The 17,384-nt window shown below is 36.7% G+C and overlaps 1 protein-coding gene across 1 annotated transcript; it reads left to right on the forward strand.

Annotated features, from left to right (window-relative positions):
* Window positions 1-3,990: 3,990 nt before the first annotated feature.
* On the forward strand, window positions 3,991-4,932 carry LOC101998376 (olfactory receptor 145-like). The gene has a single exon (XM_005347068.1). The coding sequence runs from the start codon at window positions 3,991-3,993 to the stop codon at window positions 4,930-4,932; it is 942 nt and encodes a 313-aa protein (XP_005347125.1).
* The last annotated feature ends 12,452 nt before the right edge of the window (window positions 4,933-17,384 follow it).

A 17,384-nucleotide genomic window follows, 5' to 3' on the forward strand; every position in this document is an offset into this window, starting at 1 on the left:
ATTATGGCAACAGACTCTTGTCTAGTATGATATTTTAATTACTTTTGGAGAATATCACACAATGTACTTTGATCATAATCACCTGACTTCTCCCTTATCTAAATTCATTCCTAATCTTCCTATCCTCTTCCAATTTTAAGACCTATTTTTGATTTTTTGCTTTTGTTTTATTTTTTCTTTTTTGAGACAGGTTTTTCTGTGCAACAGCCCTGGCTATCTTGGAACTAGTCCTTGTAAACCAGGCTGGCCTTGAATACACAGAGGTCCAACTACTTCTGCCTCCCAAGTGCTGGGATTAAAGGCATTCACCACCATCACCTGGTTTTGATTTGTTTTTAAACAACCCACCTAGTTGAATATGTGCTGGACATATACTCATGGGTATGTGGTCAACCACTTGAGTATGACTTAACTTGACAGGGTTCAGATCATAAAAGAAAACTGACTCTTAATACTAGGAGCTATCAATACTCATTAGTTTCTCATTTAGTAGGATTGGTTCATGAGCCTTCTCTCCATAATTCATGCTCCTATATCACCTAATAAGGTTGTTAGCCTAGGGAGAGTCAGTATTTTTCATAAATTGACCTTGTTAGGATGTCCATGTTCCAGTGGATGGCTCTATACCAATGATGACAGAAACAGCACTGTAATTTGAAAAAAGGATGAGGTAGATTTGCTACCTGGAGAAGGAATGTGAGTTGATATCATCAAGGTACTAAATATATGTACACACACACAAACAGACATGTGAGACTTTCTCATAGAGTATGAGAAAACTAACAAGAAAGTTTAAATGTTGAATCATCTGGGTCATCTGCTCCTTTTGATATTTTTGAGATTTTTTTCTTTGATCAATCCTTATTTTTCTTAACCAAGAATGAATCCACCACTTCTCACTTCCTGTGGAAACAAAGCAAATCCTATTCTCCAAAGAAACATATCTTTGAACATTGGACCCATGAATGCAGATCAATAAAAGACAGACAAAGCAATCTGGGAAATTCATTGGGGATGGCTCTAACAAGCCCCCAAGTAAAACGTGGTCCTGTCTTTTCCAGTCACTGTGGAGGACATGTCTCTCCAAAAAAAAAAAAATTAAAAAAATCCATTGCTTGCTGTAAAATATGTTGTTCTGGATGATGGAATAAATATTAAAGATGAATAAAAAAATTGCAATAGGAAATGGGAAACGTTTGGCAGACTTCTAGAAATGATCAAAGACCAAAGCTAAGAGTGCATATAAACATTATAATTGAGAGATTACTAGACATAGGTGTGGATGTGAGTATATTTTCTCCAGAATCATGGCATCCAAATTGGCCTCCCTAGAGGCAGATGTTCACTTCCTAAGAATTGTAACCATATCTCAAGTGAAACAAAGCATAAAATAGAAATGGGTTGAATGCATAAGGCAGAAGGACATAGAAGAAAGCTGAGGCCATATGTGGCTAATATCACAGTGAATTTATGGGGTCAAGACCTACTCCAGCAATTAAATAAACAGATTAATATTTCTGGAGTCCCAGAAACTCATGTTTTTGGGAAGAATATTATAAGGTACCATACAAAAGGGTCACCAGCCACTGAGGCTGTACAAGAATACAAAGCAACTAGCAAACCCTTAGAGGTACCAACAACCCTACCTTTAAAATGGTTAACTCAGAAACCAATATGGGTTAAACAAGGGCTTTTAACAGAAGATAAACTACAGGATTTAGAACAGCTGGTACAGAAGCAAATAGATGCTTGTCATATTGAAGAATCTTGCAGTCCTTGGAATACTCCTGTATTTGTTGTTAAAAAGAAATCTGGTAAATGAAGAATGGTGACAGATCTAAGAGCTGTCAACAAGGTTATTCAGTCTATTGGCCCTCTGCTGTCTGGAATTCCTCTGCCTTCTCTATTACCAAAATGATGGCCTCTTATAGTTACTAATTTAAACTTGTTTCTTCACTCTGCCTTTATAAGAAAATGACAAAGAAACATTTGCCTTCACAGTCCCTACTTATAGTAAGTATGGACTCTCAGCCTACTATGAGATACAAATGGACTATCCTTGCACAGGAAATGCTCAATAGCCCCACCCTGTGCCAATACTTTGTAAGTCAACCATAGGAAATAATATAAAAACAATTTCTTAAATCTATAATTAACTATTACATGGATGACATTTTGTTATCTGATTGAAATGTAGATATTTAGAAGGAGTGTTTGAAGTAATAAAGAATGTTTTTTTTCTAAATTGGGATTATGAAATGCTCCTGAAAAAATACAAAGTGGAGATTCTGTCAATTACCTAGGTTATAAAATAGGTTTATAGAAAATTAGAACAAAAAAGGCACAAATTAGGGAGACCCATTGTAGACTCTTAATGACTTTCAAAGACTGTTAGGATACATTGCCAAACTATCACTGGCTGTTGGGATAACACCAGATCTAATAATTCATTTAAACAAAGCCTTACATGGTGACAAAGATTTAAATAGTCCCAGAGACTTAACAGCTGAAGCTGAAAATTAATTTACTGTAGTTGAAGAGAAATTACAGGAGGTACATGAGGATAATGTGAGTCCAAATCTTAATTGCATTCTAGTCATATTGCCTTCCAGAATTTCCCCTTCAGGATTTTTAATGCAAAGGGAAGATATTATCTTAGAATTTTACCTCATAAAGCAACTAAAAAATTAAAAACTTATGTGAAAAATGTTTCTAAAATAAAATAAAGGAAAATTGAGACTGAACACATTCACTTAAAAACTCAAAGTGGTTGCAACAGTATGCATAAGTCCTACGCAAAATAAAGTGTTACAAAATACAGGCATTGAGGAATGATGTGGTTATGAAGTTTCAATTCAAAGTTTGAAACTATAGTCAGTGGGTCGCTAGTGGAAGAAACATAGTTTCAAGGATGGGGCCCTGGAGAGGCTCCTTATTCTCGCATAGATATCCTTACATTCATAAACATACTGGCAGTGTTCAGTAGACACAGTAAATTAAAAAGAAAATAAAAAGGTGAAGTTGTGAGAAGATAGTAGTAGGAAGTTGGGGGAGGAATGGCAGGGGAAGCACTCTGGCAGAACTTGATGAAAACACATTGTATATATGTATAATATTTTAAAACAGTAAAACAAAAAAATTATATACCTCCAAAAGTCAATGTCATTACTGTTGAACTAGTCCCTAAGTGCCATGACAATAAAACCTGATATCTTGGGGGAAATAACCAGGAAACAAAAGCTTTTCAAGTTTTAATGAGGTTCTTAAGATTACCGTCTCCTAAAACTCTCTTGAGTCATAATCACTTGGTTCTTTAGCATCAGTAGATGCTATTGAACAACCTCTAGGCTAAAGAGGACAACCTTGGAAAAATCACCACTATAAATAATGATCTACTGTCATGACTTTTCTTAATATGTATAAAGAATGGCTCTGACTTTGGCAGTCTAAAATTAATTCCCCTCATCACCAGAAAGACAATGTGGTAACAAGAGAAAATTATATATGTATGTTTGGGGGTATGCACCTTTACAGCTCTTCAATGCCATAAGTACTTGCCCATCTGTGAGAGAAGAAAAGAGTCAGTGAGGTCACTGATGAGTCCTACATGCACAAGGGTAAGTACTGAATTGGATGTATGTTTTTCTTTATCCAAACCACCTTGAATCCTTGATGCACCTTGTGCCTTCTCTTTTGTGATTATCACTGAACCTTAAGTGAGAGGTGGGTTTACAAGTTAGAAGAAGAACAGAGAAGTTGCAGAAACTAAAAGGATCACTGCTTCCCTTAATATTCTTCTCAGAGAAATGGCCTTTCATCCATTTATGTTTATTTCTCCATGAACTCCCATGAAATGTAGAAAGCAAAAGCACAGAGAAGTCTGAGCTTGATTTTATTATTCAATTCTGGTTCTTAATTTCATTTTAAAGTGATAGTTTGGGGAGGGCTGGGATTTCATTTTAATATTATTATCTTACTGTTCTCACAGTTATGAACCAAGGAATGGCCTCAGCAAATGACTCTTCAGTGAAGGAGTTTATCCTTCTGGGTTTGACACAACAGCCAGAGCTCCAGCTGCCTCTCTTCTTTCTCTTCTTGGGAATCTACGTGGTCTCCACGGTGGGGAACCTGGGCTTGAGTATACTGATTGTTTTGAACCCTCACCTGCACACCCCCATGTACTACTTTCTCTTCAACCTTTCCTTCACAGATCTCTGCTTCTCCTCAGTCATAATCCCTAAGATGCTGGTTAGTTTTGTAAAGCAGAACACCATCTCCCATGCAGAGTGCATGACTCAGTTCTTTTTCTTCTGCTTCTTTGTTATTAATGAATTCTACATTTTGACAGCAATGGCTTATGACAAATATGCTGCCATCTGTAAACCCCTGCTTTACCAGGTCACCATGTCCTATCAGGTCTGTCACTCGATGATGGTGGGTGTGTATGTGATGGGTTTTTTTGGAGGCTTAGTCCATACTGGTAACATGCTAAGTCTGAGCTTCTGTGACAGCAACATCATCAACCACTATATGTGTGATGTGCTTCCTCTCCTAAAGCTCTCCTGCACAGATACTGCCATTAATGAGCTGGTGGTTTTCATTGTTGAAGGTATCAATATAATAGTGCCCTGTGTGACTGTCTTTATTTCTTACACGTTCATCCTTTCCAGCATCCTTGGCATCCATTCTGCAGAGGGTAGGTCAAAAGCCTTCAGCACCTGTGGCTCTCATGTAATAGCTGTTTCTCTTTTCTTTGGAGCCTCAATATTTATGTATCTTAAGCCTTCTAGTGTGGCTGGGGAAGAAGATAAAGTATCTTCCATTTTTTATACTATTTTGGGCCCAATGCTGAATCCTTTCATCTACAGTTTAAGGAATAAGGATGTCCACATTGCATTGAGAAAAACTTTGAGAAAAAGAACATTTAACTAAATAGAATCTGTATTTGCTATGGAAGCAAATCTTAGGATATGAAGCACATAGGACCTGAAGAGTCATTCATTTGCATAGCATGTGCATATAAGTGTGGGGCCCTGGATTTTACCCATTGTCTTCAATATCTTCAATGACAACAACATCAAAATCCAATAACAAAATACATCAAAAGACAAGCAAAAGCAACTGACAAGAATAATGTAGAATTAAAGCAATTTAATATTATGCAAAATTAAGTTATTTATCAAGGGGAATTCCAGAAGTAAACACAGTGAACAATGATTAATCCATCATCTTTTATGGTAGAAAGCATTGTTTATATTGTAATTATCAAAAATCATATGTATCTTTTTTCAGTATTGAAAACTGAACAATCACATTTGTGCAGCTACCTACTAGTATGTTACACTCCAGTCCTGGGAAGCATGAAGATTTGTATATACAAAACAGTGGATGATAATATACTCAGAAATGATAAGATCATGAGATCTTTTAAAACTAGGTTTTTGAATATTTTTGTACGTTGTTTGGGGTGTCATATTCATATTCTCTCGTATGCTAGGCAAATGCTCTTCCATTTATCTATCTCTTAAGCACATTTCTGAGATCTTTGACTCTTGTACATCTAGAAGTCTGTGTCACTGTGCCACTGAGATATAGATTTCACCTATTTTAGGTTTTCTATTTATGGACCCAAGAGCAAGAATGTATATATAAAAATATACCATGTCTTATTGGGAAGAATTTGACTAAGCAATTTCAGTTGCCATTGTTTAAGAAATTTTGTCTTTTTTTTCAAAAAAAATTACATGATCTTAATTTATTGTTAGTAACTTCTCTCCATTTACTAATTTAATTTTTATAATATACAATGAATGAGTTTATTGAAGAACAAATATAAACTGTCTATCCTATTTAGACATCAAGATATCTAGGATTTGGTCAATCATTACAATTGTAGCTCTGAGAAAGGCTGAAGATATTTATGACCTCAGAAGGCTACAGACTAGTAAGGTGGTGATAAAACTACATTTTGTACTTGTGCGTATAATGGAAAAATAATATGCAAAGTCTTGAAAGAATGTAATTGTACTGAGAATAACTGTCTTACTGCCTTGGGTGGGCTGGTTGAAGGATGCTTATGAGGAGGTGGCAGGTGTCTTGTTGCCAACAGAACGTCTAAGTAAAGGGAGCTGAGTAGAGTTTCAGAGGCAGTGATGACCTTGATGAGGAGAAGTAATGGTTTTGGAAAACAGACGAATGCCATGAAACTAGGCTGAGCAGAAGAGTGTGCATGCAAGTGTGAAGAATGATTAACATGAAGTTGAATTGGGCTTGGAAGGAAAAAGATGGGTACAAATAAGCTCAATACAAGTCTGGGTGATATCAATCAAACATCTGACAGCTTTTCCTTTCTTCTCCAATATTCTGAAGCAGGTCAATTTTCATTTATAACTAATGGAGCTTCTAGAAAAAAAATTTACTAAAATCCATGAAAGAGAAAATTTAAATAATAAAAATTTGCATGTCCTGCTGAAGGGATGATTTTTTTTTTTTTTTTGCTGACTGTACACACCTGGAAAATGAGTCAATATTAGTAGATGTCAGCTGAAATAGCAGAAGACTTTGGTGGGAGCTCTATGATCCTATGTCACCATGAGTTTAGTAAATTGTGTCAAATGGAAGAACCAACAGAAATGATTCAGTTTTGAGTTTGAGTTCTGCATGTTTTAAGTCTTAATCAGAGTCTTAGATTCTATAGACTTACATTAAAACTTCTGAGGTTCACATTATTATAAATGATAAATAATGATACATATTTTAAAAGTATTATATGCTTTGTTTTAAATATAATATTTCAGAAATATAAACATGTAAGTTTTCGAATTAATATCCTTGAAGTAAGTATGTAATTGATAATATCTTCACACTGCTTACTTTTGTCCTTTTGCCTTGAAACAGAATTATGTTTTGGATTTCAGAGTGGGCATGAAATTATCATTCTTTTGTCCGTTATCTCTTGAGGAAAGAGACTATAGGCATGTGCCACTACCCTTGATTTAACAACTTCTCAGCACTGACAATGGCTGCTAGCAGTTCCAACATAGCTGCTATTGCTAGTATCTGTGTAAGCACCTGATCATAGATAATAGTGTCACTGTCACTGCAGTTGAATAGGAGGAGAACTGTATCAATACACACTTGGAGTTAACTCAGGGTCATTTAAAATTCATATATATCCATAAAAATGTATTTGTTGTTACAGTTGTAAGATCAATTCAATCATAATATAGAAAGCAAATGGAATTTGCCACATAACACATATGAATTAACATATGGAGAACAAATTAAGGGAATATTTAAGATAAATAAATTTTTGTACTGCTGGGAATGGACAAAAATGCCTTTCAATGCCAGACAAGCACCAATACCTTTGAATATATGACAAGTTTGAAAGTATTTTGTTGGAGAAATGGCACCATTTTCATATACTTACTTTTTATCCTGTTAATACAAAGCAATAATACCTAAGAAATCAAGACAACCAGGAGTCATAGAAGCTAGGTCATTGTATCTGAGACTCATTCACAAAATGGAGTTTATATTAAGTGTCTTATTTCTGAAGACAATGTAAATTGTTGAGTCATCTGTAAAAAGGGAATGTAAATGTACATATAACAGGATCCTTTTAATAAGAATAAAGCTGACCACCTAGCAGTAGGTGATATCATGCTAGTGTGGATTGACAGCCTCCTTTTCTTTCTTAGTGATATGAATCACAACATCAAGTCTTACTAATCCTGATATCGCTGTGTCAGGGCAGATACATACAGTTTTCACTTTCTTTATAGAACAGTGGTTATTACGTAGGTGTGTTTTGCATAAACTTTTGTTGGTGTCTCATTCCTCATGACAGTGGACTGTAACAATACTTGGCTCTTAATGATGTGATTAGTTTAAAACTCATTTAAGTTGATTTGCAATAATGTTAAGTTTGGCCCTAAACCAATCTGACTAGTGTCTTTAAGAGAATAAAAATGGGAACACATAAGCATTAAGGTATGTGGGTGACATCTATGTCGCTTTGTCTGTTTGTGGGGCCCCTGGCAGTGGGAACATCGTCTATCTCTGGTGCATGAGCTGACGTTTTAGAGCCCATTCCCTAAGATGGGATGACTATCTCAGCCTTGACGCATGTGGGGAGAGGCTTGGTCTTGCCTCAACTTGATGTTCCAGACTTTGTTGACTCCTCATGGAAGGCCTTCCCCTTTCAGGAGTGTGGATGGAAGATGGCAAAGGGGTTGTGTGTTGGGGAAATGGGAGGATGTTGGTACGCAAAATGAATAAAAAATTTTAAAAAAATGATGGAGATACACATAACAAGGACCTGGTGACAACACAGCAAAAACATACCACATGTAAACCAAACAGAGAAGCCTCAGAAAGCGCATAACCCACACTTGATGAAGCACTTTCAGCCCCCAGAGCTGCAAGAAAATGACCTCTTCTTTAAACCACTAGTCTGTTGCACATGCCTAAAAATGTTTTTGGCAGACCTCGGCACATGATACAGAGGCAAAAAATACAATTTTTATCTTTGTGTTCCACAAAGGGCTATTGTTGCACAATGCCTTTACCTTCATGGCTGAGGAAGAAAACAAACACAAGACCTAAGTTAGTCTCACAATGTCTTAAAGACAAACCCAGCAGTATCCTTCTGAGATAGGAAAAGCCTGACCTGAGAACATGTAAAAATTTGTAGAAGGCCAGAGGGGTGTGAACTATGTTTGTTTTGGTTTTTCATACTTGCAAATACTAAATTTGAAAAGAAATGGTAAACTATGATGGAAATTTGACCTATTAGGTTAATTCTTTTGTTTTTTTTTCATTAAAAAAAGGATTCTTCACTATACAATGTCCGTATTAAAAATCTGGTCATGCTCTTTAGAAGAGGGAGGAGGGCTGAGATCCCATGTCATACTTATTTTAAAAGATAATGTATAATTAGCAGTACAGGTTAATATTTATTTATCATGGCACATCCCTCCCAGTTGTAGGGTGACTGACCTTCAGTGAGATGGCTGGACTGAAGTTCTAAGCTATTCAGAATTTCATAGAAACGTTCAAAACTATTTCTTAAAAATTGTCAACATCACATCTATGGTCTAGGTCCATTTGAGTAATGTATTTATAGGGTTACTTAATGGCCTTGTTGTATTTACCAACTTGATATATTTTCTAGGTTAAGTCAAGGTTTGTCTAGCTCAGATAAGTTTATTAGATAATTGTCCTTAAATCTCCCAGCAATCTGTTGAACATGGCATTTAAATTATTTAATAAAAAAGCTTACTGTGACAGACGGAAACTCCAGCTCCTATCAATCACCTGGAGGTCTCCAAAAGAAATATGGAACAACACGACAATGCAACCAAGATGGTTGGTAACACTGACCACTGGGCAAGATGCCCCAAACGCACCAGAACACCAGAACCCAGAACAGACTGCAGACAAGCAGGACACTGGAGAACTGATTGCCCTTCTTTTCCTACACAAGAGAAAGTCAGTCTTCTCTATGTTTCACTCAGCAGGAAAACTCTCCCCTCATGGGCCTGACAACTCAAAACTGATCCTGTCCTGGGGACTCTGCCCCAACACCATGGAGATCACAGGAGCTTCGGTTGACTGTCTATGTGATAGACTAATCTCTGTCACTTTAAATGATACACAGGCATTTCATTCGTATTATACTTCATGTTATAATTTATCCTTTTCAGATATCTGATGGTATTGTTGGTTAGGCAAACTATAACTCTGTCAGCTAAACAGAAGTAGGCAACCAGGTTATTCCACAAGGCTATACCCTGCTTGTTATCTCATTTTGTACGTAAAAATGAAGTCTTGCTTTCTCCGAAGCTACTAGTTTTTCTGTGAAGAAAAATAAAAAGGTTTCAGATGTAACATTCTACCAAATAAAAAAATCTTGCTTTACAATGATTGTTCTCAGAAATAACTACTTGTATCTCTGAAAACTGATTAGATAAAAATAGGTTAAAGTCTATACCTGCTTTGAAGGACTAAAAACATTTTAAAACATGAAAGTCTAGGATGTTTGTGGGTCTAAGAAAATGTTTGTACTTTTTAACCCAATTCTATAGCTTTTGCTGGGACTCAAAGGTATGAGTCTACTCTTGCTGTGGAAACCTGTTTTACAGATACCTGTTACCTGCTTTTTCTACAATGTGTATTTCAGTACAATGGCAATGTTAGTATGTCTAAAACTTTTATCTTTTGATAAGCTAAGATTCATGTAAACTTGAAGGAGTCAAATCATAAAGCTTGGATCAATCTGTCACAGGTCAAATGAAAAAGTTCCAAATATAAGTTTTTTTGTTCTTATTTTCTTTTTCTTTTCATTAAAAATTTCCACCTCCTCACCTCCTCCCATTTCCATCCCACTCCCTCTTCCCCTCCCCTTCCCTCTAAAGTCCTAAGAGAAGTCAGGGTACCCTGACCTGTGGGAAGTCCAAAACCCTCCCCCCTCCATCCAGGTCTAGGAAGGTGTGCACCCAAACAGACTAGGCTCCTACAAAGCCAGTACATGCAGTTGAATCAAAACCCAGTGCTTCTCAGTCAGCCCCATTGTCAGCCACATTCAGAGAGTCCAGTTTGATCATATGCTCATTCAGTCCCAGTCCAGATGGATTTGGTGAGCTCCCATTAGATCAGTCCCACCGTCTCAGTGGGTGTATGTACCCCTCGCAGTCTTGCTCATCTTCTCCCTCCTTCTGCTTCCCATTTGGACCTTGTGAGCTCAGCCCAGTGCTCCAGTGAGGGTCTCTGTTTCTATCTCCATCCATCGCCGGATGAAGGTTCTATGGCGACATTCAAGATATTCATCAGTGTGGCTATGGGAGAAGGCCAGTTCAGGCACCCTCTCCTCTGCTGCCCAAGAACCTAGCTGGGGACATCCCCTTGGACACCTGGGAACCCTTCAAAAGCCAAGTCTCTTGCCAACCCTAAATTGGCTCCCTTAATTAAGATATCTTCTTCCCTGCTCCCATATCCACCCTTCCTCCATCTCAACCACCCCATTGAGAATCTTCCCCTTCTCTCTTCTCTCTCCCTGTCTCCCTTTCCCCCACCCCACCCCCACCCCCGTGCTCCCAACTTTTGTCCAGCAATCTTGTTTACTTTCAATTTCCAGGAGGATAAATATATGTTTTTCTTTGGGTTCACCTTATTATTTAGCTTCTCTAGGATCACCAACTACAGACTCAATGACCCTTGTTTATGGCTAGAATTCACTAATGAGTGAGTATATACCATATTCATCTTTTTGGGTCTGGGTTATCTCACTCAGTAAAGTGTTTTCTATTTTCATCCATTGGCAAGCAAAATTCAAGATGTCAATTTTTTTTTAACCACTGAGTAGTACTTTAATGTGTAGATGTGCTACACTTTCTTTATCCATTCTTCCATTGAAGGGCATCTAGGTTGTTTCCAGGTTCTGCTTATTACAAATAGTGCTGCTATAAACATAGTTGAACAAATGCTTTTGTAGTATGATTAGGCATCTCTTGGGTATATTCTTAAGAATGGAATTGCTGGTTCCTGAGGAAGGTTGACTCCCACTTTCCTGAGAAACCACCACACTGATTTCCAAGGTAGTTGCACAAGGTTACATTCCCAGCAGCAATGGATGACTGTTGCCCTTACTCCACATCCTATCCAGCATAGGTTATCATTGGTGTTTTTGATTTTAGCCATTCTGACAGGTTTAAGATGGTATCTCAAAGTTGTTTTGATTTACATTTCCTCGATTGCTAAGGAAGTTGAACATGACCTTAAGTATCTTTTGGCTATGTGAACTCCTTCTGTTGAGAATTCTCTGTTCAGTTCAGTAACACATTTTTTAATTGAGATTCCACTTTACACCTGTAGGAATGGCCATAATCAAAAACACTGATGACAACTTATCCTGGAGAGGTTGTGGGGTAAAGGGAACAGTTCTGCATTGCTGGTGGAAGTGCAAGCTGGTACAACCGCTTTGGATATTCAGCATGGTGATTTCTCAAAAAACTAGGAAACAACCTTCCTCAAGACCCAGCAATATCACTTTTGGGTATATACCCAAAGTATTCTCAATCATACCACAAGGACATGTGCTCAACTATGTTCATAGCAGCATTGTTTGTCATAGACAGAACCTGGAAACAACCTACATGCCCTCGACCAAAGAATGGATAAGGAATATGTGGTACATTTACACAGTGGAGTACTACACAGCAGAAAAAAATAACGACATCTTGAAATTTGCAGGCAAATGCATGGAGCTAGAAAACATCACACTGAGTGAGATAACCCAGACCCAGAAAGACAATTATCATATGTAGTCACTTATAAGTGGTTTTTAAACATAAAGCAAAGAAAACCAGCCTATAAATCACAATCTCAGAGAACCTAGACAACAATGAAAACCCTGAGACATACATGGATCCAATCTACATGGGAAGTAGAAAAAAAAAGATGTCCTGAGTAAATTGTTAGCATGGGGACCATGGGAGATGGTTGGATGGGAGGGGAGAGGAAGAGAGGAGAGCAGAGAAAAATGTATAACTCAATAAAAAAGGAATAAAAATAAATTAATGGCTTTTTGTCCTGGGTGTGTCCCTCTTTCTTTTCTCCTTATTCTTTCATTTACTTTTCTCCTCTCGAGTCTAGAGTCCTATCATATTTATTCTCTGCCTAGCAGTCCCCTATCCTTATATTGCTTAGCAGTTAGCTCTTTAGCTTTTTATTAGACCATTTGGGTTCTTAGGCAGACAAAGCGAAACAGATGCAACACATCTTTACATAATTAAAACACATCTGTACATCATTAAAAAGGCTGCATAAACAAAAGTAACACTCCTTTACTCATTTAAAATAATATTCTGCAGGATAAACAAAAGAAAAATACCTTTGCCTCATTAAAATAATATTCTATAACAATTGTTGATTTCATTTAGTTATTAAAAATAGATTTGGACTAATTTTAGATTTACAGACAAATATTTGAAGTAAGGCAGAAACATTCAGCTTAGTTAATATTATGCTCTTGTAGTTTTGAAAATATAGTACAACATGAAGATTTGTGTTTTAAGTTGGCGCTGACTAATAAGGTTGAACATGTCAGGAGTGAATGAAAGATGAAGATCTGTATGTCTTAGTGGAAGGGTTAACATTTGATATTTTTTACTATCATTGAATTAGGGTGATGTTGCCCAGTCCAAATGGAAGAAAGGAAGAGATGAGATAGCCTTTTAAGTAGAATCTTGGAACATGTCTACCTTTATTCCATGTTTACCTACCTGTACATTGGAGGTATAAAATTTGAAAGACTTTCGTCATAAAGTCTAGGTTAGGGTTTGACAGAAAACTCTTCTTGCGATAATATTTCTTCTGATGTACTAAGGGCATATTTCAGGTTCTTTTTTAACACAATATTTTTATTAGCCTTATGAGAATGTCACACAATCTACTTTGATGATATTCATTTGACTCCTGCCCTAACTCCTCGCATATCATAATCTATTGCTTACCTTTCCAACCTCTCCCAATTTCATGTCCTACTTTTATTTCGGTTTTTAAAATATCAACCTAGTCTTATTGTGCTGGGCATATACTCATGGGTGTGGGGTCAATCACTTGAGTATAATTGACTTACATGGATTATATCCTTAAAAAATGACTTCCACCCTATTATGAACTATAGTGTCTCAATAGTTCTTCTATTAGTGGTATGGGTTCATGAGTGCCTCTTACCTCCATATTTAGTATTCCTGTATCAACTAATAGTGCTATTAGGTTAGGGAGAGTCTTTCTTCAGGGAAGTCTGCTTCAGTGGATGTCTCTATACCTGTGGTGACACAAACAGTACTGGTTTGACTCAGTGGGTTATAAAAAGAGGTCATGGCAGCCAGGCTAAAAGAGGAGCTGGAGGAGAAATGGGGGTTGATATAACCAAACAGAGTGAATACACGTATATGAATTTCTCAGAGATTGTGAGGAGAAACAACTAACACTAAAGGATTTTAGAAAAGCCACACAAGAACCTTCTATTGTAGAAATTTCCTAATATATATACAAATGGAGTTTAAATGGGATCACCATATAATGCAGAAGACAATACCTCAACTACACATTTTATGCCACCAACTAAAAACTGCATGCTCTGGAGTGGGTTTCATTTTATTAACTTCTTGACCAATAGGGTCCTATAGACAGGCTCCATAGGCCATTGGCAAAGCAATTACTGAAATTTCTCAAGAACCAGATGGTAAGTGCTTATTCTTGACACTGCTTATGTCATTGAACTTGGAAAAACCCAGCTGATACCCAACTAGAATCTTCTCCCCTACTGACTAGCATTCACAGTGCTAGAAGTCACTTTTAATGCCAATGGAAGAGAGGAATAAATAAAATCAAAACAAAACAAAACTGAACAACAAAATTTTTTAACATTTTATAGAAAATATTTAATGAATCACAAAGTCTTGATCTCTTTGGTACCCCCAAGGAATACATATCCTGCAGGGCACATTTTAAGTTTGCCCTAAGGATTTTGGATCCCTTAGTAATTTTGGAGAGTCAGACAAAATTGAGATTCATTTTAGCTGTTGTTGTATTTCTTTTCATCCTAAATGGAAAAACTTATAATTGGCGGTATTTCCTTTTATAAATTTCCTACTGCTCTATTATCTCTATTATTTATTTTATCTACAGACCTCACTAATTTTATAATTTATTATCTAGAGAAATGAGTCATGATTATTCTCGTGTTCTGGTGTTTGTTTTTGAACTCATTTAGTCTTCTTCTATATTCTCCTACTTCAAACTTGTACTTTCATATCCAGTTTAAGGTTAAATGTAAAAATTTAACCAAAAGCTCACTCTTTCCAATATCTGTTCATGACAACTCTATGATTTAGTTATCACCTAGGCTATTGTTTTGCAGGATTTTGTTTCTTTTGTTTTTCTGTGTCCCTTTTACTATAAGACTTGTCGAATCTTCTCTTGCAATATTCGTTTTGTATTTTGTTTATCAGAATTCCTCACAGTGTTACTCTTAATTTAGGGAACTTTCTTTATCTTTTTCCTTTTCTTCCCCTTTCGTCCTTCTTCAGAGATATACCTGCTTTTGCCTCTAAAGTGCTGAAATTAAAGGCGTGCATCAACACTGCCCAGCCAGGTTTAATTTTTTAAATGCCTTGAAAGTAACTGTGAGGAAAACAGACAAATTTCATTTGATATTATACATTTTGATTAAGTAGTATGTGTGATATTTATGAAAGAGAACATTATAAAAATATATAGGATTTCATCTAGTGATAGACAGTAGAAGAATTAATTGTATATTAAACAAGTTTTCTTGATTTTCTATTTGTAGTGTGCCCACAGTGGCAGGAATAAAATGTGTGTTAATCCAGAGCACAGGTGGGATGAAGGAAGAATGGGGACTAATGCAGCAGGAGGACTGAGTGGGACAGGATATGGGAGGGCAGAATAGAGGGGGAGTGTGAGGAGAGATAACTGACATTAAGACCTTTGAGAAAGTTGTGTGTATGTTTACTTCTGTATGAGCTTCCTAGGATATATTCGTGTATAAAAAACAAATTAAATAGATCTACTTCTAATTGGGAGGCATCGTTCTTCCTAGACACCATAGGCTATCAAATAAAATGGAGATTCAGGAATGGGCTACCTTTTTTGGAGTTGTATGCCAGTTGGGTTCCATCTAAGCACCCTAAAATAAAGGCAATTACCGCTGCTCTTGATTATGCCCATAACTTCATGGTGAAATTCTACTGTGGAAGATACCATAAAGCTTGTTTCTTCCTAAAAACTTCACCTCTGTTGTCTAGATTCTGTAGTGCTAAAACCTAGCCTTATTATTATAGGCAAACAGTAATGATTAATTATTTAGTTATAAAAATAAGAGCTAAAATAATTGCTGACCTGGCAGAATACACCTTCTCTGTTATATTGGTACATGTGTTGTAAAATTACTAAGCCCTTTTTGTTTTGATTTCCAGATTTCTCCACAGACAAATCTTATTTCTAGCATAGTTCTTGGAATGAACTGAGACTAGGTAGGTCATAGTCTCTAGGAAAGTGCTCCTGTCGAGTTTTCTGCTGTGGATATAGAATTAAATTGACTCTTAATAAATTTCCATTATATATATTAAGCCATAGATTATGCATCTCTCAATCTTCATTAGAAATGCTTCTTTTGGCAGAAGATGATGATTGACATAGACATCCATAACTTGAGGTAGGAAGATTACCACATCATAGCTCTTCTCCCAAGTGTATAGGATTATAAGGAAAGAAGGGGTGAAAAAATTGTTAGAGTCAGAGATGATGGGTAACTATGCTGAAACAATGTTTTCAGGAGTTAACAAGTTCACTGCTCAAATAACCTCACAGTGGCTGCGTCAGTCTGCATAAGACCTATGAAAAATCAAGCCAAACAAATTTCAAGAATTGAGGGAGATTATGGTCATGATGTTCCATCTCTATCTGAGGAACTATTGGCAGTTGGTGGTTAATGGGTGAAACAGTGAGTTTCAAGAATGTAGCACTTGAGAGGCTTCTTATTCTCATGTAGATGTCTCTACAGACATATTCATTCAGTCAGTGCTGACTGAACTCGGTGGGTTTAAAAGTCGAGAGAAAAGCAAAGATGAAGATGTGAGGGTAGAGGAGGAACTGGAGGGAAAGTATCAGGTATGAACTTGATCAAAACACACTGTATATATTTATAAACCTTTCAAAAATAAAAACAAAACAATACTGGATATCTCCAATAAGTCAATGTCATTACTATTAAAGTCATCTGTAAGTAGTATACTTAGAAGCCTGATCTCTTGGGAAAAATAGCTGTAAAACATAAGCTTTTCCAATACTAATCAGGTCCCTATGATTGCAAACTCATAAAAGCCTCTTGAGTCATCACCAGGTGGCTCTTGTGGCATCAGTACTTGATATTTACCAACCTCTGGGATAGAGAAGGCATTCTGGGCAAAGATGACACCAAAAATCTTGTCTCCATCCCATGGCTTTTCTTAATATGGAGGACTGAGGGCTCTTGTTCACTTATCTAAAATTAATTTTCTTCATCACCAGAAATCCAGGCCTAGTTAAAACAGAAAATAAATTATTTTTCTTGGCTATACACTTTACAATTCAGCAGTGCCATTTCTACTTTCCCCTTTGTGAGGGTGGAGGAGAGGAGTTTTTAAGTTCATTTATGAGTACTCTATAGACAAAGGTAAGTGCTGAATTAGAGCATGCTAGGTTTCCCCCTCTGTAGTAATAGGAGCGGCAGGGCTGCGTCCCCAGCACCCCGGCTGCCTCTGGCTAGCTTTACCTGAAATAATTACATGGACACTGTATTCATTTAATCA

This window comes from Microtus ochrogaster, chromosome 5 (genome assembly GCF_000317375.1).
Source record: "Microtus ochrogaster isolate Prairie Vole_2 chromosome 5, MicOch1.0, whole genome shotgun sequence".
NCBI classification, from domain to species: domain Eukaryota; kingdom Metazoa; phylum Chordata; class Mammalia; order Rodentia; family Cricetidae; genus Microtus; species Microtus ochrogaster.